General features: G+C 39.4%; 3 protein-coding genes across 8 annotated transcripts; 1 reads left to right on the top strand and 2 right to left on the bottom strand.

The window, feature by feature from the left end:
- Positions 1–8: 8 nt before the first annotated feature.
- actn3a (actinin alpha 3a) lies at positions 9–12,992 on the bottom strand. Its single transcript, XM_043221126.1, has 21 exons — positions 12,668–12,992; positions 7,271–7,385; positions 6,431–6,550; positions 6,235–6,321; positions 5,353–5,440; positions 5,028–5,106; positions 4,011–4,092; positions 3,836–3,921; positions 3,632–3,724; positions 3,322–3,552; positions 3,068–3,215; positions 2,824–2,974; positions 2,613–2,721; positions 2,248–2,388; positions 1,884–2,066; positions 1,615–1,749; positions 1,344–1,523; positions 1,059–1,205; positions 892–957; positions 604–762; positions 9–511 (listed from the first exon to the last, which is right to left on the bottom strand). Exons 1-21 carry the CDS (start codon positions 12,797–12,799, stop codon positions 353–355), a joined length of 2,691 nt encoding a protein of 896 aa, XP_043077061.1. The 5' UTR covers positions 12,800–12,992; the 3' UTR covers positions 9–352.
- Positions 12,993–13,291: 299 nt separating this feature from the next.
- On the bottom strand, positions 13,292–19,818 carry rbm14a (RNA binding motif protein 14a). 4 transcript variants are annotated; one of them, XR_006247466.1, is made up of 7 exons: positions 19,722–19,818; positions 18,464–18,827; positions 17,519–18,383; positions 17,005–17,193; positions 15,064–15,108; positions 14,860–14,932; positions 13,292–14,760 (listed from the first exon to the last, which is right to left on the bottom strand). XR_006247466.1 is itself a non-coding variant. In XM_043221139.1 (6 exons), coding segments are annotated over exons 2-6 (1,449 nt in total). In that variant the 5' UTR covers positions 18,813–18,827; positions 19,722–19,818; the 3' UTR covers positions 13,292–14,931. The 4 variants fall into 4 exon arrangements, 3 of the variants coding, with proteins under 3 accessions (XP_043077074.1, XP_043077073.1, XP_043077072.1); XM_043221139.1 differs by having other exon boundaries at positions 13,292–14,932; XM_043221138.1 differs by having other exon boundaries at positions 13,292–15,108.
- A 142-nt stretch (positions 19,819–19,960) lies between these two features.
- rin1a (Ras and Rab interactor 1a) lies at positions 19,961–27,844 on the top strand. 3 transcript variants are annotated; one of them, XM_043221129.1, is made up of 12 exons: positions 19,961–20,417; positions 22,349–22,520; positions 22,620–22,884; positions 22,977–23,091; positions 23,290–23,362; positions 23,456–23,547; positions 24,426–24,997; positions 25,067–25,568; positions 25,659–25,967; positions 26,263–26,394; positions 26,622–26,788; positions 26,878–27,844. In XM_043221129.1, the coding sequence occupies exons 3-12, from the start codon at positions 22,696–22,698 to the stop codon at positions 27,190–27,192; spliced, it is 2,466 nt and encodes an 821-aa protein (XP_043077064.1). In that variant the 5' UTR covers positions 19,961–20,417; positions 22,349–22,520; positions 22,620–22,695; the 3' UTR covers positions 27,193–27,844. The 3 variants fall into 3 exon arrangements, with proteins under 3 accessions (XP_043077064.1, XP_043077065.1, XP_043077062.1); XM_043221130.1 differs by lacking the exon at positions 22,349–22,520 and having other exon boundaries at positions 22,696–22,884; XM_043221127.1 differs by lacking the exon at positions 22,349–22,520.
- Position 27,845: the final 1 nt, after the last annotated feature.

Raw genomic sequence — 27,845 nt, 5'->3', positions numbered from 1 at the left:
ACACAAGATATTTTTTAGGGTAATTTATTTTTCTTCCTTCAAAATGTAAGCCATTTGTATGAAGGGAGTGCAGATGTCTCTTATTAACAGTGCCAATGTAAAGAATGATATTCTGTCAGCTTTTCTCTTCCACCGTGATTGACTTTTCACAACATGATGGACCACTAACAAGATCAGAGAACAACTGATGGGTGTCAAGGGATATCAACTGATGACTTACAGGACTAAATCACTGCAACAAAGCCGTCCATTACATCTGACATTGTTCCTGGAGTTACATATTTAAAGGTTTCATAAATTTAGGGGTAGGGTGTGGGGGATGTTGTGGGTGGTGTACATGTCAGGGAGGGCTCTACAAGTCGCTCTCTCCATACAGGGCACTGGAGAAGGAGATATAATCAAGGGCGCCTGGGGGAGCATCACCACCAATGTACTTGGTCATGCGGCTGATACAGTATTCAGCTTGTTCTGGGGGCAGCTCCCTCCTCAGCTCATCCACTGTAATGTATGGCTGCAGAACATAGTAGAGAAAAAAATTTGTGCTTAGACAACAGGAGCTATTTTATCAGATTCTCCAATTGGTTCTTGTAGTGGTTCAATTACCTTGTCAGAAGCCAGGATCTTGAAGGAGGCCATGACCTGCTCAGCAGTGTCTGTCTCGGCTGTCTCCCTGGTCATGAAGTCAATAAAGGCCTGGAAGGTGACAACTCCTGTGTTGTTGGGGTCCACCAGAGTCATAATGCGTGCAAATTCAACTTCACCCTAAGAAAAATAATGGAACAGTTTGTGTGAAAGAAAACTGATTTTGCATCCTTGTGTTTTTGGAATATTGTAAAGCAAAGAAAAAAAAGCAGTAAGAGGCATACTCTGACCAAGACTAAATGCACTCACCAGATCATAACCCATAGAAATTAGGCAAGCACGGAAGTCATCAGGATCCATCATGCCGTTTCTCTTCTGCAAATACAAATAAGAACATGTTTATTGTACAGTTTGGATAAAGTTGCTAAAACTTTGCTTATTTAAAGATGAAACCAAAGACTCCATGTATTGCTAACCCGGTCAAAGTGGTTGAAGGAGGCTCTGAACTCGTTCAGCTGCTCCTGGCTGATGCCCTTGGCGTCACGGGTCAGGATCTGGTTCTCAACCTCGTTGATCGTGCGGGCGATAGTGGTGAGGAGTTGCTCCCATCCCACACGAACATGCTAAAATTTACATAATTAAAAAATAGGAATCATGCCTTATATGGAAGGTGAGATTAAAAACACTTAGAAGTGTAACTGTGCAAGACACCTTACTGAATTACATTTCAAAATGAACAGAAAATAGCTGATCGTCAATACCTCCATAGTGTAGTTGGTGTGCTTGTTGTCAAAGATAAGACCCTCCTGGCTGAGCTGGTGGTCTCCTTCCAGTTTGTCAATATTGGATTTGTAATTAATGATGTTCTGCTCATATGTTTTTAGATTGCTCATCTGTTCCTCTAGAGAACCGGCAATATCAATTGATACATGGCTGATCTCCTGTTGAACAAGAAGACGGTTATTTTTGTTTTGTTTTTTTTAATAGCATTGTGACATGTAGCTACTGTGAGTGAGATGTATGATAAAACACCTCCATCTTGGTCTGAATCCAGGGTCCAATAATATTGGCCTGAGCAGCGAACTGGCGTCTCAGCCTCTCATTGGACTGCTGCCTGGCTACTTCTTCCTGCAACATCTGGTCACGCATTGGGACCAGTTGCTTCACCTGTTGTTAGAAAAGAAGCAACATTCCTGAGTGAAGAAGTGGGAAATGACTTCTCCTAGCTCAAAGAACACAATACATTGAGCCATCTTGCTGATTAAGCTGAAATGGTAAAATGAAGATAATAAAGTACTTACAGCTTCCCATTTGTTGCTAATATCCTGAGGAGAAAGGACAGTGTAGGGATTCTCGCCCACTACCTTGATCCCGTATGTCTGAGCTATCTTCAGGATCTCGTTATGAATACCCATGATGGCCATGCGTTCCTTATCAGCTTCTGGTAGAGTGGCCTTGAATTGGTCATGAGCTGTGATCAAACTCTGAGGATGACAACAGCAGAAAAAGAACAAAATGATGTTAAGCCACGGTGTGTAAGGACAACTGAAAGATGGCACAAACAGAAGAACAACACCAGACTATAACAGACTGATAAGATACTAAAGCCAGTTTGCAATGTTATTGAAAAAGATAAGCACTCCTACAAGCACTCAAGTGTTTTACCTGAATCTCCTCAATACTGTGAACAATAAACATGTCTTGCAGATCTTCCATAGCTCCATCCATCCAGTTGTTGAAGGGTGCTGCCCGCTTGGCAAACTCCAGGTACAACTGGTCAATTGTCTCCCAAAGCTTCTCCACACGCTATGGCAAAGACAGACAGAGATTTCAGTGAGCCTATATTCTTTATCTATTGTAAATTGTATATTTTAACCATACTCCTCATTGGCTAAATGTGCAAAAGAATCTTAATGCTTCTGGAAGTGGAATCTACATTACTTTGACTGCATTCTCAATTCAAGTGTAGATTTAGACAACCACGGAGGACAGATATGCCGTAAAAACAAGATGTTATGATATGCATGTACCTCCAGTGATTCTCTCCTTTTCTGGGTCAGGGTGCCCAGGTTATCCCACTGGTCACAGATGCCCTGGCACCGGGCATTGATGGTAGCGGCATCATAATAGTCCAGTTCACTAAAGAGCAACACGTCTTTATAATCATAACAATTTCCCAGTGTAAACTCTATGAGACAATATTCGTCGTATTTCAAATGAGCTGAGGTGCATCTATCTTACTTGAGCTCCTGTGCAATGGCAGCAATCTGCTCCACTCTGTCCTGGTGAGCAGCCAAGTCGCTCTCAAAGGCCTCATGTTTTCTCATCAGGGCACGGATCTCCATTAGAGAGGCTGACTCGTAGTCTTTCTGAGACAGCAGCACCTCCTTTCCTGTGTTGAGCATTACATAACATGAGAAGGAATATGTCAGTTTTCAGTGTACAGTGGCAATGGCTGTAAGGTCAGAGAGGTAGTGATTAATACCTGTGGTCCATGATTCGTGCAAGGTAGACTTTTGCTTAAACTTCTCGGCCAGGTGGTCCAGTCTCTCCAGACGACGGATTTCTGTGAGCAGCCACTCCTCGTATCCCTTCTCTACCTGCTCCAGACCCTTCCAGGCATTGGCAATGTCCTGCAGGAGAGGAGCCCATGTAAAACTCACTTACTTTGAACTCTGTAGGGTACTGGAAAGCCAAGGTGATTTACCCTGTATACAAATGTAAAGGAGCAGCACATACTGAAACCATTTTGCCCTCGGAGGGCATGAAGGCAGGCCTGTTGCTGAGCCTCAGCTTGGTCTGTAGGGTGTTAAAGTTGATCTCAAGCTGACACTTCTCCTGAACCTTGGGTGGCTTATGCACGCGACGGTAATCCCTGAAATCCTCTAGCTTCTGCTGCATGGCATTCATGGTCTGCTCGGCCACACGGTTCTCCAACCAGGGGATGGTCCTACGGATCCACTCCAGTAGCTAAGGTGAAAACCATGTGGAGAACCTCAGCAAATAAACAAAACATTTTCCATCTAAAATCGAACTTGAGTTTTCTTACCTCGCTGGCCAGCTTCTCATATTCTTCCATCAGCTTCTCGTTTTCCTGGTTCACGGCTAGCACTTTGCAGATCCTGTTAGCTGCTGTCTCAGCCTGGAGGACAGTGTGACTGATTACAAAGGGGAAACAAGGTGGGCAATTACATTCTAAAAGGAGCAACTCTCCTTCCTTTACTGATAATCATCTCCAGAAGAGCTCCCTTACCTGCTCTGCTCCAGCAAAAGCATGGTAGAAACATGACACATAGGTCATGATAGCCTTCTCGTCAGGTTTCGGAGTGTTCACAATGTCTGAAATGGAGACAAACATTAAACAATTCCTGACACCATTTTATTTTTACAGTGTGAAACGTGATATCACATTCTCCAAGAGTTCATACCATCTGCATCAAGCATTTTAGGGATGTCAAGGTATTTCTCTGCTACCTCAAAAGCAGTGTTGAGGTTGCCGATAGGGTCATCCTACAAGGGCAGACATAGCCAGGGAGAAACTCAATGAAAAAAAGGAACATTTTTCCACAGTCTACAACTGAAAGTTGCCAGACAGTATGTACGATTAACGGCTAGCGGTTGAAATGGGTAATGCAAAAACAAAGGCAATCCACCAGAACACACAATTAAGAGTGTAATTAATGGTTATAGCATTATTTTTCAGAGAAACAGCTATGTAAACATAACATGATTCCTTGACAGCAATAAACTGTGTTTTGCAACAACTGGAAGTGGGCCAGGGTTGCTAGGTTTTCACAGTAAAACCTGCTCAATTGCTACTCAAAACTAGCCCAATCAATTCCTAAATATCATATCATTATCAATAACATGTCTCCTAAATATCTACAAATATAATATATTATTATATTTTTTGGCTTTAGAAGAGTCAGAAACTTACAGCACTCTTAACCATATACTGTTCCATTCATCATGGAAAAATATTGTTCATACCCATACACTTCATAATCACCATGTCTGAAAGTGACACATGCTATTTTATACACTGCAGAACATTAGTAAAACAATTAAACAAGCACAATTTATGTACAATTTATGATTATCATATTTATGTACCATGATACATCAAATGGTACTCTAAAAGGGAATACCATGATATTAAAATCATTGTAAAACCATAATACATTTTCAAAAAAACTTGCTTTTTTGTTAGTCAGTGGCACTAACATCATAGAGTTAAATAAAACAAAGCAAATGAGACGTTTTTCCAACTTAAGAACAGTGCATTCACAGCTAAAGTGACAAAGTTAGTTACCAACAGGACTGCGATGAAAAGTGTAGTGTAAGGGAAAAGGTGACTTTTTACTGATGCATAACAGATTAATGGACAGATAGCAAAAGAGCAAAAAGAAGGCAGAGATGCATTAGGAGAAACAGGGTGATGGCACCTTGCGCAGTTTGGAGTAGTCGATGAGGTCGGGTCTGTGTCTGTGGATGAGGGCACAGAGAGCCAGGCCATCCTTCCAACTAAGACACAGACCAAAAGCAAAGGAAGAACACAGGGAGAAACGACAAGAAATTTGAAAATGATTAACAAAACGATGAATGTTGTGCAGAGGCTCTATGGGAGAGTTTAGAAGCATGTGAAGCATGATGGATAAAGAGAGATAATGTACACGTGTGCGACAGGAGCCGTAACCGGTTAAACAGAGTAAAGGGTTGTGAAATTAAGCCAAAAAGCTGTTGCTTCAACAGGAGTAAAGCAGAAATCACCTGATGTGGAAGTTTTGAACGTTGACATTCCTGTAGGGGGCAGTCTTTCTCTGACACCACAGCAGCAAGCCTTCCTTAGCAGAGGTTTCTGTGAGGAAAAAAGGTCAGTAGATCACTTTCACTGGCTATACAAAATATGATGCTGAACCCTTTCATTTAAATGTATGCTTAGTTGACATCATTCACGAAACTCCTTAAAATTAATATCAATTAAAATTCATAATTATTAAGCTTTGTTTTTCTTAACACCATGAGAATCCTGAAACCCAAGCAAATGTTCCTTATATATAAATATAATAACATATATATATAAATATAATAACATATATATATATATATATATATATATATATATATATATATATATATATATATATATATATATATATATATATATATATATATTCAATGTTGGCATTCAGGCATAGTTATAAAGACAGATACAGTTTGTGATCAGTTTAATAAATAAAAGTAAAAAAACAAAATGAAAAAGCTTGATGCATTGCACAGCTTAATTGTGCAATCACAATAGTTTAACTAATCAATTTTATTATATAATATTATAGTAAATAGTGTTAAATAGGCCTATGCTTACATTTTTATAGCTGTTACGCACAATTTCTGTGTGGTTTCAAGCAGGTGCACATTTATTATTGGCAACAGAAATCCTAATAAAATAAATAAATAAATAAATAAAAATAGCTTCTCTGATCGCACTGGAAGCTAGCAACCTTCCTGTGATGCTTCATCTGCGCCACTAGCTGTCACTAAAAGTCCAAGTCAGCTTTCACACGAACCAGCGTGACATAAAATATTAGCGGACCTTGAAATAAACACAACTCCACAGAGGTGCTAATGTGTCAGATGTTTGGAGCCTCTCACCCTCCACTGAGATGTCCTGGATTGCAAAGCGCAGGATGATGGTCCAGATCATACCGAGGGTCATTTTCACATTACCATCCACAATCTCTGCAAATCAGAACAGCCCAAAAAAAAAAAGTTAAGGGAAAAAAAGGTACAAGAATAAAGGGTGCTTATATAAGAGAAATTGAAGCAAAAGAGGTTTGTTAAGCCTCACCTTCAGCACCGATGGAGACCAGTTTCACTCCCTTGCTGCTGATAAAATCCAGAGCCTTGTTTACGTTGGCGATTTTGTGGAAACGCATTTTGCCTTTGTCTGGTTTAGGGAGTCTCTCACCTGATATAGACACACCAGATCATACTATGAGGACATGCATAGAAATATTGCTTTACTTCATGTGAGACTGTCACATTATGTTTACATGAGCTACATATGTGACCCTGGAGCACAAAACAAAAAATATAGCACGGGTATATTTGTAGCAATAGCCAAATTTTTTATTTATAATATGCTTTGCTAAGGACTTCATTTGGACAACTTTTGATTTATTTGTATTTTTTGCACCGTCAGATTGCAGATTTTTAAATAGTTTTCATCTCAGAAAAATATTGTCCTATCCTAAAGGAATTGTTCAACCAAAAATTAAAATTCTGTCATAATTTGCACCACTGGTCACATGGTCACCACTGACTTCCAAAGAAGGGGGAAAAAACACTATAAAAGTCAATGGTTACAAACAGCTTGGTTAGAAACCTTTTTTAAATATCTTTATATTACAAAATCACAATACAATATTAAAATGCATTTATGCAGTAAATGATTACAGAATTTTATTTTTGGGAGAACTATTCCTTAACAAGCAATACAACAATGGAAAGCCTATTACTTCAGTTTTAGATTATGTATAAATCTGAATGTTACACTTTTGAATGGTTTTATGGTCCATGGTCTCATATGGTAAATGCTGAATACAAACCCGAAAGGGACCACAGTCAAATCTCACAAGCTCCCTTTCTTTAACATCCATCTTGAACACAGATCCAGTGAGACGCTTACCTGAGATAACCTCCAGCAGCAGCATGAGTTTGAGTCCATTCCTGAAGTCTTCCTCAATGTTCTCGATCTGTGTCCCTGCCTTACGCAGGTGAGAGTTGCACCAGGCAGTGAAGGTCTGAATGGAAAAAAGAAAAAAAAATGTATCTTAAGCAATTATAAAGTTACACCATTTTGTATCAAGTTTCATTTTGTTCAAAAAGACGACAATGTGGTCATTTAGAAACACAGAGAATGTGAAATAATTTAATTATATGTCAAAAAAATTATCAAAATTATTAAACAAATAAAATTAAAAAAAAAAAAATAATTAAATATAAATTAAATATAAAATAAAATAAAATAAAATAAAATAAAATAAAATAAAATAAAATAAAATAAAATACTGAGTGCATTTGCCCCCAAATATAAAATACAACTTATTTGAGTGGCATTTTTGTCTTGAGCAAAGGTTCATTTCTGTCCCTGATCTACACATAGTTGGATCTATAAGCAGCGTTGACTGTACATGCCTCACTGGGAGCCCCAGCGTAAGAGAGAAGGGGACAGAGAGCGAGTGAGGTGACTAAAGAATGCCAAGGCCCAACGTAATTTGATGTAAGTCTGGAAGCGGAGACCCTTTTGCAGCAGGTGGCCACCCTTCAAATCACCCCCCTCTGCCAAAGATCACCAAAATTAGCCTGGGAGGGGGAGGTGAAGATGAAGAGGAGGAGGAGAGGCAGAGAGGGGGAGTGAAGAAAGCTATATCGGGGAGCCATGAGACACCAGCAGACAGCTGAAAGCACAGCATTCCTGGAACAGACGCTCAAAACACTACAGCGAGAAAAAAAATGTGTGATCTTCCACGACACCGAGCTGTTTATTTTATATAACAACCTCATAAAACATACAGCTGTAATCAAAAGGGTGTTTTTTAAAACCGGAGACTGAATGACACAACATGGATTCAAGAAATGAAAAAGGCAGTTATTTTTACTGGACAACCATGTATGTGCACCAGGAATATAAAACATTTTTCTTGGTCGTCCTTGAAGTCGCTACATTGTGAAAGAGGGTATAAATATTTAGTCAAGCAACAGGTTGGATGTACGGAAATAACCTGGCATCCTGGTGATTCTTTTATTACTTTTTCACATGCTATTTGCTTTAGCATTGACGTACACTTAATTAAAAGACAACTAAAATGTCAACGCACATTTAATCATATTTTTCACATAAATCGGCTTTGACCGATTTATATTTCACTAGCTTTTAAAAAGACATCTATGAAGACGTCTTGCACAATTTCATGAATGCAAAAAAATTGAGGTACTTGCAAACTGAAACAACTATTTAAAATAGCCTGCAAAAATATAAAGCGCTTCCAGCTGAATCTTGATCTGAGCTTCAGATGCTGTACAGTGATGACTACAGCAGAGATGCTCTCCATCACCAAGGATTTATTTTAGCCTCGCCGTCCACCGTGGCACTCCAGTTACATCATCACTTTAACTATTCCTGTCATACGTACATCTGTGCGAAAGCTTTGCATTAATGAGTCAGCTGACCGCAGTACCTCCGCTATCATGACAGGGCATTGTTTAAAATGAAATCTTCACACGTCGGCGCACGCGAACCTGTTATATATCCGACATCTTACTCTTCATTTGTAGAAATTAAAGAGCGGAGCACAAAGATCATTTATTCCAGCATTTAGAATTTTAATAAAACCCTTGCACGTTGGGCTGTCTTTGCTGCATGTGTGATTTGAACACCATTGTGAGCAACCTTGAAATACACATTAAAAGACACAAAAAAGAGAACGTGAATCGAGACCATTGCAAATACTTTAGAGGAATTTCGCCTTAGGGAAAATTCTGCTTTACAGTCCAGCTCTTGTTAGCAGATCAAAACTGCTGCTAGATTATTTATGCTCTACAGATGACAGGATAGCCACAAGCACATTCCATTGGATCACAGGCCCTCTTTTACAGTAGCAGAAAGAAATTACCGCAGCTACTAAGGGTTTCCTTATTAACATAAGCGCTTTTTCACACTGCCTTAAAATTACAGGTATTAAATACTTTAAAACTTCTGTACAAGCTTAAATACAAATCTTACTGTAAACCCGTTGCATCTGTACTATTCCTATACCTATTTTCAACGGCTGCAGATGCGTTTCAGTTTGATAGATGGATTTAGCATTAATACTACGACAAGCACCAAAATCAAGTCATTCTGCGAACCAGACATCTATGAAAGATGTATCATCTTTTTAATCTACTGTCAAACTATCGCAATCCTCCAAAAAACAATACAGAAAGCACTTCAGGTGAGATGAGCATCAATTCAATTCGATTATATTTTTATCATTTGCTTTAACTTTCATTTTAGTTACTTTGCAATTAGCTGATATAAAATAAATTGAATTCAGTTAAAGTTTATTTTGTATTAAGCAACAAAAATGTTTTCAATTTCAGTTAATGACAGCACTTACGGGAACATTACCTGCCTGGAAAATAATAGCACCCCTGCAGTTGTCTAACAAGGTGCATAGACGTTTTCTTATGTGCCGAGCAGGAAGTCACAACATTCCTGATAGAAACTAAAGTTTGAGGTAGCTGTAGAGCGGGTTGTAGCACATTCAGGTGAAAGGGCTGAACATAGGATTCTGGTAACATGATATTTCACATTTGAAGGCCTGGTATTTAAAGCTGCAACCTAGGTAAAGCTGTAACCTAGGCATCTGACTTGCATGCAGTCATTTAGCTGCCAGTGCACCACTTAATGAATGTGCATACACACAGAAATATAAACTATTTAAATTCACCTTAGCACGTATATCTAACATTTCACAATTTTTTAGTACGGAATAAGCATGGACTGAATAAGTCACCTACATTCTTAAAAAAATAAAGGTTCTTTATTGGCATTGATTTCATGAAGAATCCATTGAACCTTCCCATTCCACAAAAGGTTCTTTAGACTTTTTATATTTTTAAAACAGAGAAAAAAAAAAATCAACTAAATATTCTATAGTGAAACAAAAACTGTTCTGTGGCATCGCTGCAAAAGCCCCCTTTTTGGAACGCCATTTTTAAACAGGATTGACCAACAGAAACCAATATAAATGTCCCATTCTCTATTATCATTCTCATTTACGTGGCCATGGAAGTCGAATCCAGCTTGAAATAAGTTTACCTGGCTGACCTGGTCTCCAACAGTAAACTACCCCCCCCAGCCCCCATGCTTTCATTAGGTAGTTTATAGAAGCTCCCCTAGAAGGACACCTCTTCTGGAATAGCAACTGCCATTCGATCGTACTCATGACTTTCTTCACCCCCCATGTTCCACCTCCACCCCCTTCCACACCCCTAGAATGTGCACACCTATCCCAAACCCTCAGGTTCTGCGCTAAGCTGTGGGCTTTCTAATTGGCTTGAAAAAATACATTAGCAGTCGGATGAAATACATACATTTCATCATATAAAATATGCATACTTATGTACCCACTTCCAATTTTTTTTCTTTCTTTTTTTAACCAATGTCAAACATGAGTTAAAAAGAAAAATGAATGGAAAATAGAAAAAGGTTTAATTAGGTGACATAGGCAATAGTCTAATTCAGGTAATTGTCCAATACTTTATTAGAAACTACAATCTCCATAAAACCCTCACACTGAAAATGTGGCTGATGGAGATAACTGGAAAAGGCCTGACTATATTCACCAGGCCTCAAGCATGAAAAGCAGAAAGAGATCCATGAGAGGTGTGGGGGTGACAACATAGAAACGTTTTTTTTTTTTTTTTTTTAAAAAAAAGACAAAAAAACAACACAGAATTAACAATATTCAGCATGTCTCGGAATCTCTTGCTTCTCAAAACTTAATGGTCCACTTGGCTTCCCTTGCAGGAACTGACGCATTAAGAGACATTAAAACCAAGTAACGCGATACTGTAGAGATGCAGTCTGTCCACATAAGTATCTGATCTCAGGATTTAACTAATAAATGATGTGTGACCGAGATGCCAAAGCACAATGACGCTAAGGACTGGAGAGGAATTCTCTGAAGCAGTTAAGCTTAAGAGAAAAACATGAAGCACAGTAATAGTTAAATGCAAGGAAGGCTGTGATATCTCACCAGTGAGGTCTTTTTTGAAGAGAATTGTGAAACATGACAGAATGCTTCACACTTGGGTGCAAAAACACTGTGTTCAAGCTTTATTTAGACCCCCTTTCGTTTCCACAGCCGGCCACTAGGTTACCAATGCTTGACAATTTACCCTACAGTGAGCATAGAAAAATTACACGTTCATTTGCGAAGAAGCTTCGCTTTTGAAATAAATTTTTCTTTTCAATAAATGACACACTTTAGTTTTTTGTTGTGGTTTCAGTCATTAAAAGGCATTAATGCATGTGTCTGTGAGGCTTTATAAATATATCTGATGATCTATTATATAACCTAAAATTAATCTAGAATGACAAGTAACAAGTCGGCCTTCACAAATAAAGGTTAGATCACAAACTACAACAGGGTTGCATAGATCTGCATTAAAAAAAAACTATAACAGTGTATAATTTAATTTGGTATCCTGAAGTTGTTGACCAACATTGAAGGTTATGCATCAAGTCATATTTTGTACCCAATGCGTGAAAAGTGTGTTTCTTAGAACTGGTCCTTTCCGACCAATCAAAGTAAAACTGTTTGTGCTATAATGTGCATTTCAGTCTAGTACTGAGTGCACTCAGCAAGAAAGAATAATATTTGGGCCCTCAACGGGATGTAAATAAATCTGCAAGGTCGTCATGTTAAATCGTTGCTTATTAATAAACACCTCTCACATGCACCATCGGTCGTTTAACTAGAATCAACAGATGATGATGAACAAACTGCTTGAATTAATGGGCTGGGGGGACAGGATGGGTCCCATATTTTTAGTTGTAGGTTCTATTTGCGGCTCTCAGCGCTTAACCACTTCCGTCCATTCTGATCACCGTCGTGTCCTCTGTAACGCGGCGTTGCCTCATCTGCTCAGCTGTTACTGTCACTTGCGTCTAGCGTTCTGCAGCTAGTGCCATATATACGTTTTTATCCCATCTCAGATGTTAACATTATAACTCAGTTTTAATAAGAATAATATTGCCGTAAAATGGAAGCGTTTAAATAAAAAATGCATACAAATTGAAAGTCAACGAGGTCGCAGCTGATTGGTCCGTTCTGCCGAGGAGTGCATGACGTGCAGATTTAAAGTTTGCAATGTTAGACAAAGACTAAAAAATAAAAAAAATTAATACTGCTTTTCATTCCGCAAGGTAGGCCTATTTACCCATTAAAAATGAACTGCATTTAAAAAAAATAAATAAAATAAAATAAAAAACTCTATAAAGAAAAGCAAGTAGTGAGCACTCGCGAGTTGTTACCTTCCGCTGCTGTTTCTCCCAGGCCGGGTCCAGTAACAGGTCTCGATCCCAGTCCTCCTCCTGGGTCATGTATTCCTCAGTCGTAGTCATCATGTAAGAACTGTACTGCACTTGCGTTTCAATCGCTGTCATTTTTCCGTCTTCCGTGGGGTGCTTGGTATCCCCTCAACCTACACAACCTTATTATTTACTTCTTAATTCAACATACACGCCCCGTACCGTACAGTCAGAGTCCCGTGCGGGTTTGGAGAGAGAACACAGACCCCTGCTCCCACCGGCCGATGAGCTGACAGCTGGTGCTCAAACTCAACCAGTAACGGGACCCAATATGAGTGACTGACCTCTGCAGTATTTGGTCACAACTTCTTTTCATAAAAGGTTATGGGCGGGATTTAAGAACGGTTCAGAATGATTCAGTATTAGTGTTAAGTTAAAGTATAAGTTAAACAAAAAATACGTTCATTCACCATAATTAAAATCATAGGAGCAGAAAGGGTTAAGTCTATGACATGTAAGATTTCCCTCACGTGCAAAAACGAAGGCGCTATTACATTTTATAAAACACTAAATGCATTAATCAATTGAACATGACACTAAAGAATGAGAAAAAACAAGACTATATAATATGATTTAAGCATTGTTTATTGAACTTCACAAAAAGAAAATACAAATATGGCACTAAAGCCACTTTGCAAATAATAATAATAATAATAATAATAATAATAATAATAATAATAAAAACTTTAGGAATACGATCCCTCTGACTTTGACATTTACATAAACCACAATGAAAGTTGCCCATTCAGACCTAGAAAAAAAAAAGATCAACGATACTCAAACATCCCTGAATCACTGAGTATTTCAGTTCTGGATAACCTACAATCATAGTTTATTTACAAGTAATGCTCCACTGCCCAACTTTTCAAAAAGCACCTCTAAATTTGAGATGAAACTCTAGGTCGTTGGAAAATTGTGAGGAAGTCAGTAAAACAATGCGCATAAATGTAGAGCGTTCGGTTCGAAAAATTGAATGAGATTTTAGGTCAAAACCTTGAAGATTAGGAGGAATGAATAAACTGATTTGAAAAATATAAATTGTAGGCAGGAACATGGTTTAAGTAACGTTTGTGTGACTACATAGGCTTACCTTTAACAAACACTCACCGATTTATTTTCTGACAAATTCATAGCAGACTGTCCCTAGGTTAAACTGAAAAAGATTTGTTACTTCCTGTTTGTGGGCAAAAATAAAAATAAAAATCATGCTCAATTCTTACCCTGAGAGAATGAAGGGGAAAAGAAATCCCTAAAATACTCAAGTCTAAATTTGGCAGGAAAACATATGAACCGATTTCTTGAAGTAAAACCTGAAATCAGTGTTTGCAGTGGAATCTATGATCTTGTGACGCTGAAACTGTGGCAGTAGACAAAGTTGAGGTGGATGTGAGCTGGACGCGTTGGTTACTCACCTACAAGACCATTGCCCTACTTTTGGTCATCTCTGCACCCTTCTTAAGTACTCAAAGCATAGATGAAGCGCCTCATCTCGCCAACTGGAAGTGCTTCAAAAAGACTAAATGCCAGAGAACAAGCCAAGGCAAATGTCAGCCATTCTTCCCTCAAATTGTTTAAAAAAAAAAAAAAAAAATATTTCCAGCTCATCTTGAAAGCATACTGCGAAAAGGCACTAAAACCTTTTATCGTGAGAATATGGAGCCAAAAGAGTCAATATATAAATGAGTAATGCAGTAGATATAACCATGAGCATTTTGGGAAGCAGAAAGAGGTGATTCTACTGCTCCAGGCCATTAAAACAAAAATTAATTCCCACTCAACAGGCACTGATCCAACCACATATCAGAAAACAAGTGCCATCCCCATTATGTTGACTGTGTTGTCAGTATGTGGGCCTGATCTGAGCTTCTCTAAGCAGCTGTGCTAGAATCATGGGGAAGTGTATAATCGAGGTGCAGGCGTGGTTGGGGGCAAATGGCTTTACCTTAGTGGGGAGCACGTCCGAGGCATTGTGGGGCGCTAATTCTCTTCCCCCGTCATGCTCAACTTGGCGTCCTGAGGCCCGGGAGCCTTTATAGCTGTAGTTAGCGAAAAGGGAAAATGTGGCTGGAACAGCAGTAATAATAACAAGAAACATGCACTATTTATAATAATACAAAACAGATCAAATCATTTACTGTGTAGAGTTATTCGTGTGGAGCTCTGGTGTGCTGCAAAAAGCTACACCGCCGCCACCTTTTCATCTGCATTCTATCACACATCAAATTGAGAACATTAATACTACAGTGGATGTTTGCCTGTGAGGTTTAAATAAAGAGATCAAGTCGAATACAGAGTGGTGAAATTATGGGTTACATGTGAGATTTGTGTGTGTACCCCACCATGTTTCTTTGGAATGAAAGACTGAAGACTGCCTGAGGGGCATTCTAGGAAAAGAGGACATACATAACATGATTAAACACACCATTCTCTTGACCATATCTTCCAAATTTCAATCATTATGCACTGAAGGCTATCTGAAGGGAAGCTACACAACTGTCACAACATCTACGTGGCTTCAAAGACCTATTGCAGATGCTATGTAATTTTGGGTAGATTCCCTTCATTAAAGATTGAAAAATCTAGTGCTAATGGACTTTATCCTGGATGAATTATTCACACACTTTCAGTTTATAATGTCATAACATGAATGTTTAATTGAATTGCCTAAAATGCTCATGAACTGGGACAACACATTTTTTCCTTAAGAAGAAAAAGAAAAAAAAAAAATACAATTGTATGAAGCACTTGACTGTTTTTTCCCCCCACTCTTAGAACCAATTGCCTCAACTAGCTATACGTCAGGCCTGAACAGGTTTCACACTCCCCGTCCCTAAACATCTAAGTGTTTCCACCCCAAAGCCCCTGAAATCAACCAATTCACATGACTCTAAGGATAAAGAGACTATGATAAATGTAAATGTGAACAAAATAAATGGTCAGAGAAACATAATAGTAATTGCATGGGGCTATTTTCAGAAGAAACAAAAAGAACGTAAAATCTTCATTCTTTTTTTTTTAAGGTCATTTGCGGGATTTCCCGTAATACTCCCAAGTATTCGGTCCATGTAAGAGAGGGATGCAAAGCCAGAGATGGCAGTCGTTTGCACTTAAAATCCTGCGAAACATGCATAATCGCTACTGGCAGGCTATAGAACCAGTTCTGCTTGCTATTTAGCAACAACGTCATCTTGAACTCATTCAGAGTCAATAGAGGTATCCGAATGGAAAACGTTTAAAAAGAATATGCCTCTCGAGTGACGAAAAAAGAAAAGAAAAAAAAAAGCGTGTCCCTTTTGTAATGAATCTATTCTTGCCCTCTCTTTTCCAACGGCTTTTAATATCAGCTTTAAAGTTGTCAAACTGGGCATGTTTAACCATCTGCTCTAGTGAGGCAGTGGTTAGAGCATTTAAGTACAGGATTCGTGGATTTGTTTGGTACTGATTCACCTTAATATGCCCAAATGCCCACCCTCCCTCACTCAAATAGGAATATACGAAAAAGGCCTGATGTGTATGTGACTGTGGTGCTCATGTGTAAGCTAATGAATCAGTTAACATTGTGTTCTCACACTCTCTCTCTCTCACAGACACACACACACACACACTTCACACAGGTCCTCTTTACATTCTAGCTAAACTACACTGTATTCCTAATCGCTGTGAAATTTAACATCAGTCCAATCCAAATATAATACACTGACAACAATTTGGATTAATATATTTGACCGAGGCTTGTTCTTTCCTTGAATTTAACAAAACTGTACCTGATCTGAAGTACTTGGTTTTACAAAAGTCTGTACACAAAAAAAGGTTTATTTTCACAAGGCACAGTCATTTGACTTCAGAACGTCTGACCCGACAAAGTCAAACAGTATTTTATCTATAAAAGTGACAGCTGATGTAATTCTGAGCACTTCAGGAAAAAAAAACAAAAACAAAAAAAAAACAAACCAAGTAGCTCAGAATCAAAACTTTCATGGCCTTGTAAACGTCTACATTCTGTACATAATGACATCTAACATTATGAGGGGGGGAAAGATAACTGCGAAACTACAGTAACTGGGTTTGATGTAGCATTAATCATTCAATTCATTCCTTTCCTCCAGTTCTTTTATCATGTAGGACCGAAACTGACACACGCTCACATTTTCACAACCAAGCACCCTTGCACACGCTCATGAGGTGGTGGGGGCTATCGATATGGGGACTCAGATGTGTGTTGCTGAGGGTAATCAGGACGGCGTAGGAGGGGCTCCTTGTGTGTTGAAGTTGGCTCATACACTCTTGGTGAAGCAGTTGTGCCAGGGGCAGCCATCTGTTGCACATCCATAGGGCCTGGAGGCATCATGGGCATCGGAGGGGGTGGTGGCGGTGGATAGCTGTACTGGTACTGCTGATATTGCTGGTATTGCTGGTATTGTTGGTACTGTTGATACTGCTGGTACTGCTGGTAGTACTCGGCATAACACCTGGCATAGAGAAAGCGTGCTTAGATGAGCTTTGATGACAAAAAGATATTTTACATTCTTAAAAAAGTATATTTAAAATGTATCCATGTTTTTAGGACACATGTATATTTCTATAATACAATACATTTTAATTAAGGCTATATATATATATATATATATATATATATATATATATATATATATATATATATATATCATCATATAATATATATATATATATATATATATACTATGCACATCTCATCAGTAAAAGCAGTTACTTGATTAGAGGTAAAATTCTATCACCTGGATCAACATCAGGATCGATATCCTAAAAATGTCTTACCTGGCAATTGGGTCACCATTTTTAACTGCGGGTAGTTCTGGACCACCAGGAGGTGTTGGGAGCAGTGCCCGTCGTTTTGGACGCGTCTGGGAGAACGGCTGGGGAACTGGATCAGGCAGTAATGGGGCTGAACGTCGTATCGGACTTCGGTCTCGGTCAGATTTGGTCACTGCCTGCTGTTCGGCCAGAACTTGTTGTCCCTGCTCAAAGAATCGGGCCCGAGCGGCTTCAAAGATGGCTTGTGGGTTAGCTTCCGTGCCTCCCATGGTCCCATAAGCTGGACTGGCACCGTACATAGAGGAATTTGCTGCATACGCAGGGTTAACGGCGGCAGGGTTAACTGCGGCAGCGCCCGGAGGTGCTTCTACTTCGGCGGGGTAGCCGTCCGCAGCTGGGCTCGTCATTGTGTTCATCACCTGGTCTGCGACAGAACTGTAGACTTGGCTCGCCAGGGCACCATAGACCGCGGCGCTTACGGGTTTGCCATCAACCCTGGAAGTGGTCAAGTCTTTCAGAGCCGCAAATGTTGGGTCAGTGCTCGCAGTGTTGTAGAAAGAGTTGTGGACACTCTGCTGCACCTGAAGGGGAAGACCAGCGGCGGCGGCGGCAGCAGCAGCCAAGACAGCAGCCTGACTCTGGTGGTGCTCCATTGAAGGCCTGTTGATCGGGCACTCTCCTGCAAAGTGGCCGTGCGCACCGCAGCTGGCACACGGGACCTTGTTTGTGGTCGGCTGAACCTTCGAGAGCTCCACTGCCAGTGGACGTCCCATATATGAGGTCCCGTGAAGACCCTCAATGGCTTGTTCTGCATCCTCTTTGCGCTCCATGTGCACAAAGGCGTAGCCTGTTAACGAGGAGGGCTTTGCTGCAAGAGCACATGTCATAACGTTATATAAAAGCAGGGATTACACATGGACAAAGCAGGTGCATCATACACATACTTACTCTTTACTTTATCACAATCGAGAACTTTGCCGTAAGCCGAGAAGAGATCATACAGGTCTTCAACTGAACAGGAAGCGCACAGGTTCCCCACAAATACTTTGGTGGAATTGAGAGGCCTCCCTTTGGATTCCTCAACTACAAGGCTCCGGCCACGGTACTCTCGACCATTCAGATCACGGATGGCACGGTCAGCAGCCCCTTCTCCCTGCAGATGGACAAAGGCAAACTGCCTCAATACAGTTATGTGCACCACTTCTCCATAAGGGGCAAAAAGTGCTATTAGGTCATCTTGTGTGGTTTCCAAATCCAGATTCCCAACAAAGAGCTTCACTGCGTTGCTGTCGTCCATTGCACCCCAGAATACCTAAAAATAGGGAACAAGCCTTATTTCTTTCTTTTTGGCGGCAAGACCTAATTCGTTCTAAAACCAAACTGGTCTGAAATTCAAGGCGGGCTTATCAAACGTGCTAATTGGTAGAGCTAAATAAAGAGGACTAAAACACAGTAATTCAAATTGCGCGCGCCTTTTACTGACAGTTTAGTTTAATATAAATGGAGCTGTTCAAACGGAACAGCCAAATCTCTGCTTTTGCTACACATTTATAAATAATCAAGTGGTAGAAACAGACGTGTTTAAACCTCACGTAGGACACTGCGTTTTTAAAACGCGACGCAAAAATTAAATGCTTTCTTAACCACAAAAATACGTTGAGTGAATAGCCCCATAATACAGTTAGTCGCAGCACTCGTTGTGTAAATGGGGTGATAGATGAGTAAAAATGGAAAAAAGTATTCAGCCATTATAGTTATTAAAGATGTTTAAGAAACTCGTTGCTATCCCGCCAGTTGCGGTGACGCGCTAATAATCTGCGCTGCGCCGTCGTTTCTAGAAAGCGCTGAGCTCACCGAGTTTAGCTAATGACAACTGGCGGTGATTTACACGCATACTGTTACCCAGCTGACTTTAACAATCTTCCTCAAAACTTTCGCACCTGTCAGCCCCAAAAGCCGTGCTATTTGTGTTCATATAAGCGTCTAAAGCGATAAAATCGCATAATTAGCGCACGCGTAGTTTGCTAGCCACGCGCTAGCTTGTTAGCAGCAATAAACAAGGAAATACAAAAAAAACGATCGCCGATCTCACTCACTGTTAAACCAATGCCGGAAACGGGTAAAACAAATCACTAACAAATGCTAATGAACTGATTGGAAGCAATAATGTTTCAAATAGACAAAAGTGTTTTGTCTACCCTCTTACCTAACGCGGTGAAGAGACTTCATATCCGTTTCCCGACTGTTTGGCGGTGTTCTTCTGGTCTAGTCCGTGCGAGTACAAATACTAAATGGAAGGATCCGGGCGCTGTCATTGTTATAAAGTAGGCCTATACCTCATAATGAAAAGTTCACAGTTTCATAGAGAAGAATTCTGTTTTTAAATAACGTTTTTCGAAATACTTACCGGAATACACCCAGAGGGAAAACGTCATTTAATACAAGAAACAGGTTTGAGCTGGGAAGACATAAACACATAATATTTGAATATAATATCGTGGCATTTGATAGACTTTAATAATGTGAAATTATAGGCATGCACAAAATTACATTAAAAAATGTGTGCGTGTATATATATATATTTGTCTCACAACAACGCATGCGCGTAAGCAGGTATGAAACAAGTTGTCACGTATGAGAACTCTCTCCTGTAAAACACACACGTGTGGGAAGACGAAACATGGATAGCGTGATTCACAGTTTCATACAGACGCCTCTAGGCATATTTTCAAACGTGTGGAAAGGGAAATAACAAGGAGCATTCGCCTCTAATTATATATTTCCCGGACTTTCCACATTTCCAAAAGTAAATTCAGAGCATTTTTATGGATCTAAGCGTTTGGGAAAAGTCGCGAAGTGGCGTACTTTGTTCTTTTTGAATAACAGCGACTTATCAACGGAGGTAAGCGGCTCTTCTTCTCTACAGCTTTTAAATATAGTCATGTGTTTGCTTATGACTGCGTTTTAGTGGCATGCGGCATTTACAGTCAAAAATATTACCCTTATTGAGGAAGTTAGCTCTCAGTCACGCGGCATGAGTAAGATGCAGATTTTAAATGCATATATTTAAAAAAAAAAATGAAGATCGTGTTTAATAATGACTTTAGATTTTTTGATAGATGCTGCGTTATTGAATAAATAACAAGAAACACGTGATAACTCGCATTGTCACGATTTATATGTTGTACTCTCTCTAGACCTACTAATGATATTAACTATGTTACTACTAATACTAATTATTATCATCACTATCTTTAAACCTACTAACGTCATTAAATACTGTGTTATTACATACTAATTGTATCATTATTATTATTATAGTTATTGTTGTTGAATTATTAGTGAATGATATTATTCTGGGCATACCTTTTTCTAGCTTTCAAATCTCTATATAACTGCGCCTCATTTTTAAATAAAAGCTCTATACTATGCTATTTTTTTTTAAATAAAGTCATTTAAATTTAGTGCTGTAATACTGTTACTGAAAATATCTTACTCAGGCAACAATTTAAGAAAACCTCAGCTTGCAGCACAAAACAGAGATAATAGCAGCTCCTTCCCAGTGCATACTTAAAGGCTTCTTTCTCACCAGCCTGGACTTGCTCTGATTATGTCAAGACTCCAGTAAACAAGGCTGCCGTTATTTCAGAGCTCAGATGGACAGGACTGCACTTTACACCCTGTAGTTTTCTGTCGATCCCATATTCACCATTGGAATGGTGAATAAAATTGTTCTGTCTTATAAAGTTATTCTGTTTGGTTCATCCGTGCTTGCTGTTTTTAAATGTGCTGATGCAATAAAAAAGCTAAAGTCACCGTTTCTGTCGCAGACGTAGTGTGGCAATTATTAAACTTTATTTTAAATATTCATTTGAAAATCAAAAGCAGTGCAACAATTCAGAAATCCTTTTTGATGTGACAAAATGTATTTATTTGAATTATCACACAGTTAGATTTTTTTATCTAAAGGTGAAGTGATAGAAAAACAAAAGCATTTAAAAAATGTTTATAAAACATCAAAAAATAGATTTTTACAAAAAAAAATACATTTAAGGTGCACGTATTTTGTTTACACCAATAAATTTATTTTTGTATGTATTTCTTTTTTAATAATTTTTATTTATTACTGAGCTGTTAGCAGACTTATTAAAATAAATAATATGGTAAACTATTATTAAAGATACGTCGCAGGATTAAATCTGAATGAAGCTACTCATTTATCTACACCATTCAGTTTTTTTTTCAAGGAATCAAATGGTCTCTTGAGAGGAAAATTGCAATATAGGACTTTCTAAATATTGTTTACTTAAGTACATATGTTTCTTATAGTCCAGTTAACATCAATTTTTTTTTTTTGCTAACATAATTCTCAGCTGAATCTATGTAGGAACATGAAGTTTTGGGAAAAGTATCTGGCCTTTCCTAAATTTTGACAGTGGAGGCGTGTGTGTCCGTGGGTAGGGATGCTCAGTGGAATATATAAGCCTCCGTTACCATAGCAGCTTTTGGCTCTTGCCAAAAAGTATTCCATACTGGCCCACACAGAGTCCACCTGCTACCTAACCTCACTCAACTAGTGAACAAGTTAACTAGAGTGTTCATTATATAACACGCATCAGTTCATTTTTAAAATAACGTATTGTCAATCATTTTTATTACTTTCAATGGAACGGGACAGATTCACATCACGATAAAGCACCTTTTCTTCATACTTCTTGAAAATGTAATCTCGGTTCCTCTTCGCTTTCCGTAAAGCTTGGTGTAAATGGTGTTTTTGTTATGTCGTCTTTAAGAACAATGCAAGTGTTTTTTGAATGGTCTGTGTGAATGCAGAACAAAAACAGAAGAGAGGTGCTATTAGTCAGACTGTGACACATGGCTCTCACATGGCCAGGAGAAAGAGTCAGCGAGGGAGTTTCCCTCAGCTCTTGAAGAGCAAATGACGGAAGGAATAAGTAGCGCATGATTGTTGAAAATAGCCCCACTCGGAAAACAGGGACCAGAGGTTAGAGAAAAAACAGAGATGTGTAAATGAATAATTTACTGTAAGAGAAGTCTCAGTGACTGAATTAAAGTGCTCAGAACTTCCTTTTTTTTTGTCAAGAGCCAACGCCGTCATTCACAAAGAAGAGAAACGGATTCATTGCCAGAGGAGTTGAAATCTCGCTGTGTTTCTGAAGATGCAGGGTGACCCCGTCTACGACTATCCTGACGCTCAGCCCGTGGGGGAGAGACGGACATGTCAGCAGAGAGGCTCCCTGAGGAGCATCAGTGTACTGGACCGGCTCTTGTTGACGCACCCCGTGTGGCTCCAGCTCTCCATTAACTCAGCTACAGCTCTTCACATCCTGCGGCGTGAGCCCCCCGGGGTGAGCAGCGCATCCGTAACACCATCTGTCTTAAAAACAGACAGTTACAGCAAACTTTAACAGCGTTTTTGGGAACTTTGGTTACCTTGCAGACCTTCCTGGTGCGCAAGTCCAGCACATCGCAGAAAAAAATGCTGTGCGTCCGGCTGGCAGATGACAGCATGCCGTCCTTCTTCAAACAGGTCGTCATCCGAGAAGAAGACTCAGGTGAGTTTGAAAGGTACCAGTTTTACAGCATGCAGGAATATATGAAGCTCAATATCTGAAGCAAAGTGTAAAATATGTCAAAAAAAATTTACATATTCAAACTGCATGTTACATAAAGATTAGTATCAGTAAGTCGGTAACATAATTCAGATTTTTATTTTTGTTGACTTAACCAAACGATTTGCTTTTTATCAACAGCATTTTCTTTGGAAAGCTCTGCTATTAGTTTCCCAGACCTGTGCAGACTCATTGCCTTCTACTGCGTGAGTCGGTATGGATTGTTTTTTTAATATTTGAATATAATTTTTAATATTTAGCATGCACTCCCCAATTATGACAATCTGTTCCATGCATCTCTCTGTAGGGATGTTCTCCCTTTTACTCTAGAGCTGCCTGAAGCAATTGCCAAGGCTTCTTCACACAAACAGTTGGAGTCAATCTCTCATATGGGTGTGGGTAGGTACAAGATTCATAGTCTGTTGAAATGAAATTGCAGGTTTTAACAGAAACCTTTCTGTAAGATATGGTAGATCATTGCTTCTTGTATGCTGTCTGTTTGTATTGTGTGGCCAGTATATATAAGAAATGAATACGTTATTTAGCAAGGACACAATAAACTGATCAAAAATGACAGTAAAGAAATTTGATCACACTTTATTTTAAGCTCCGGTTCTCGCTGTTAACAAACTATCAATTAAATAGTCAGTAAGGTAGTTGTTAGGTTTAGGTATTGGGTAGGGTTAGGGATGTAGAATAAATGCTGTATAATACTAATCAACAGCAAATGTTAATAATAGGCATGCTAATAAGCAACTAATTAATTGTGAGAATTGGTCCATAATCGTACTAAAGTGTTACCAGACATATATAATGTAATGAAAGGTTTCTATGTTAAATCAATGCTTTTCTTTTAAACATTTTATTCATGAAATATGTCAAAAATACACTGATTATTTGTGATATTGTTCTTTTGAACAATGATAATTAGAAATGTTTCTTGAGCAGCTAATCAGCATATTAGAATGGTTTCTGAAAGGTCATGTGACACTGAAAATTACAATTTAATTAAATGATATTAAAATAGAAAGCAGCTCATTAAATATATAAACACACATGATAAAGGTATGCAATTGAAACATTTTACGTTTTGTCAATATGAATTGCATTTGCAAAAACTACAGTGTTGTGTGTGCGTTTTACACTTAATAATCACTTTAAATATTGAAGATGAACCAAATTAACTAAAATTGTAGTGTAATATCCAGTATTGATATAATAATTACACTAAAAAAATTATGTTTCACTTGATCTAAATGCTTTTCTGTATTCCACAGAGTTCTGGAGTTCCCACTTAAATGTCCGGGGTCCTCGCAGTGAGCCTCCTCCTGCCACTGACAAACTCTTGCCTCCAAGTTTAAGCCCACAAGACTTATCGCCCATCAATCCAAACCCCACCAACCCAAACCCCACCCCGTTCCAGGTGCTTTGTCCAATCCAAACACGGAGTCCCTTCGAGCTAGATTACGGGGGAGGCAAAGGTTTATGTTTTGTCAACCCTCTTTTCCTACAAGAATACCCAGGTCGCACTGCCATGCGCAGGCGGCATCATTTCAAAACCAGCATCAAAGTTCGTGTTTCAACTGAAAATTCCAGCCCCTTATCGCCCCCTGTCCTCCCACCACCTCCACCGCCGTTACTGGCTAAAGCCAAATGCAAAGCCAGATTGAAAGCTCTTGTACCACCTGTTGTAGTTCAGGCCAGTGAAGAAGCTATCAAAAACACTGTGGAGGAAGCCACGGACTACATGCAACCTTGTGTATCATCACAGAGAAAAGCCAAGGTGACCTCTACTCTTTCTCCCACCGCTGAAGAAGATGACTATCAGATGCCTAAAGCTCTTCAGAAGGTACGGAACCTATTTTATGGGACGTTTTAGTTTCTTTTTGATTTTTAAAACCAATTTCTGTGTTTTTAGGCCCAGCCAAAAATCCTGGAGCAGAAAGGACAGGAAGAAGATGAGGAGGAAGAGGAGGAAGCACTCGTGCTGGAACAGCGTCATGCCCCGTCTCTCAGTGAGCTGGACAGCAGCAGTTCCCTCAGCAGCCTCGACGAGTCGGAGGAGAGTCCCGAACGTCCTCCCCTCGTACGAGGCACTAGCAACCCCGTCATGCCGCCTCCCAGGAAGTCCATGTCTGCTCTACGCAAAATGAGCGCTGCCTTCATATCCTTTTTTGCCCCAGAGAAGCGGGTGGCGCGGATGGTGGAGGACCTGTCTCGGGACCGTCGCATGGCATTTGGCGCTCTGGTTCAGGACTTCCTGAGGCAGCAGAGAGAGGCGCTGAAGCCCCATTGCTTGACCTCCGCTGTACAGCTGCTGCAGGATTTGCGTCTCTTTATAAATCAGGCCAAAGCCTTCCTTCTGGAGTGTGGAGAGCTGGAACCTCCAATAGAAACTCTTCTGACTGAGAATGAAAAAGGTATTTAGGTCTGCCTGATTTTGTTCAAAAACGTGTGTATCGTTTCACCAGATTAAATGTTGAAATACCGCCACGTTTTCCTGTGCGCAGACCAAGCACTGGAGAAGGCCATGTTCCGCTGCGTGCTGAAGCCTCTGAAGCCTCAGATTGACGCGGCTCTTCGGACCCTGCACAAACAAGATGGTTCCTTCCAGAGAATGATGGACAGCTTGCAAAGAGCCAAAGGAGCCTCACCGCAGAAGCTATTTGGGGTTCAAGTGGGCGTTCCCGACGCCCAAGGAATTGAGAAAATTAAGCACAAGCTGACTCTAATGCAGCGGGCGTACTCGCCCATTGACAAAGTGCTGCTGGTCTTGCAGATCTGCAAACTCATTTACAAAGCCATGAAAAATAAATCAGGTAAGGAGTTCTGCAATGAGATCGGTTCAAGTAACGCATAGATTTATTTTCTCATATATGCTACCATTTAAAGATTTTGGGGTCAGTAAAAATTCTTATTCGCTTGTGTGTCAAATACACAGATATCCTTAACTTATACTAACTATACTGTATATATATATATATATATATATATATATATATATATATATATACACACACACACACACACACACACACACAGGTACCATATAATTGGCTGATTTTAAATTTTGTTTGATAATCTAACCATAAAACACTATATTGTTAAAAACAGCACAGGAATTCGGCGCAGATGACTTCCTCCCTGCTCTTTCGTATGTGATGGTCCTGTGCAATATGCCAGAGATCTCTCTGGAGGTGGAGTATATGATGGAGCTTTTGGAAAGCTCTTGGCTTACAGGAGAAGGTACGGCCACAAACAGCTCCACATGCACTGCTTTCATATTTACTTACAGTTACACAGTAACTTACAGTTAAGTTTAGTTACACAGCTAATCAATACACAAATTGATACATACCTACCTTTAAAACTTTTTACATTTGGTGAACTCTTGAGTGCTATCCTCCTACCCCAAACTCAAGTTTTCATTCTGTAAAGCCTGCGATAATTATTTGTTATTAATTCTCTTGTAGGGGGTTACTATCTGACTAGTGTCTACGCCAGTCTGAGCCTGATTCAGAGTCAACCGGAGGATGTGCCACCAAACGGTCTTACAAACCAGGCCAGAGAGTCTCTAAAAGAATGGAGCCGGCGTCGCAGCAATGAAACCACAAGTCAGAAAGACAACAAACTGCACCAGGTCAGATACACTGGTTGAACAAAGCACATCTACTCTATATCAGATTTGTGCAAGTATAGTAAAAAAATTGTTTTCTTTCTATGCTGCAGAGGTTTGTAAAGGTGCTGTTTCAAGATGGTGACAGTAGCTTGGTAAAAACTCTCATGTGGAAGACTGCGCTCAACGGTGAGGCTATGGCTCAGCTTTGTGCTGTGAAGTTTGGAGTGGACCGGCCGGAGGATTACAGCCTGTACTGGAGGAAAGACGGGGCGTTAACACCTCTCCCGCCTGACGCCCAGATTCAAGACCTGCAGAGCATGGGCATGAGTGGGGTTCCTCTTATTTACCAGGCGTCCAGTCAGGACGAAAAGTCCCAGAAGCTGAACAGAGGGAGCGCCGTGGATCTAACGGAGACCGTTACATAATATGGGACTTTTTCAGATGTCACACATTGCCACCATGAGAAGTGATTTCCACTGAATTCATTTAATGTTGACTTTAAGTTTAGATTACACCTCTAATAAACAGCTTGTTTTTTGGCACCCATTGAACATTTTTTCATTACTTAATATGTTCTTAATAGTAAAAAGTTTTAGTTTTTAAAAATGTTCTTTACCCACTAAGAAAAAAAGTTTTTTTTTTCTTTGGGCAACCAAGAATTTTTCTAAGGCGTTGCTGCAAGACCCTTTTTGGATGTTGTGAGATGCTAAATAAACGTGTTTAGTGTCAGTTGCTGGTAATTATTGATTGTGTTTAGCTGGTGCTGTGTGATTTTTCAGTGGGCTAAATTATTAAGCATTTGCCTGTTATATAAATGTCTAATATTCTTATAGGTTGGTTATTAATGACTGGATTCATTACTCCAACTCTCAGTTCTCATATTGTTGTCGTTTTCATTTTAGTATTTTCTAATGTAAAGTGTACGAGTAATTAACCAATTATGGAAATATCTCATTTATGAGATGGTCAGTATTGAGATATTTTGTCTTATTGTTCCTCTTGTGTCATGATAATATTTATATGAAAAGGCATTGCACAAACGTTTTGGTATTCTGAAAATAAAATACAATAAAACACC

This window comes from Puntigrus tetrazona, chromosome 21 (assembly GCF_018831695.1).
Source record: "Puntigrus tetrazona isolate hp1 chromosome 21, ASM1883169v1, whole genome shotgun sequence".
NCBI classification, from domain to species: Eukaryota; Metazoa; Chordata; class Actinopteri; order Cypriniformes; family Cyprinidae; genus Puntigrus; species Puntigrus tetrazona.
This window is presented reverse-complemented; position numbering and strand designations above follow the sequence as displayed.

Coding starts and splice junctions, on each gene's coding strand:
- actn3a (XM_043221126.1), bottom strand. CDS start 12,799: ATGACAGCGATTGAAACGCAAGTGCAGTACAGTTCTTACATGATGACT. Junction 7,386..12,667: donor GGGAGAAACAGCAGCGGAAG/GTAACAACTCGC, acceptor TTTTCCATTCAG/ACCTTCACTGCCTGGTGCAA. Junction 958..1,058: donor CCTTCAACCACTTTGACCGG/GTTAGCAATACA, acceptor TTGTATTTGCAG/AAGAGAAACGGCATGATGGA.
- rin1a (XM_043221130.1), top strand. CDS start 22,696: ATGCAGGGTGACCCCGTCTACGACTATCCTGACGCTCAGCCCGTGGGG. Junction 23,092..23,289: donor CATCCGAGAAGAAGACTCAG/GTGAGTTTGAAA, acceptor TTTTATCAACAG/CATTTTCTTTGGAAAGCTCT. Junction 25,569..25,658: donor TCTGACTGAGAATGAAAAAG/GTATTTAGGTCT, acceptor TCCTGTGCGCAG/ACCAAGCACTGGAGAAGGCC.
- rbm14a (XM_043221137.1), bottom strand. CDS start 18,812: ATGGACGACAGCAACGCAGTGAAGCTCTTTGTTGGGAATCTGGATTTG. Junction 18,384..18,463: donor CGATTGTGATAAAGTAAAGA/GTAAGTATGTGT, acceptor GTGCTCTTGCAG/CAAAGCCCTCCTCGTTAACA. Junction 17,194..17,518: donor AATGGTGACCCAATTGCCAG/GTAAGACATTTT, acceptor TCTCTATGCCAG/GTGTTATGCCGAGTACTACC.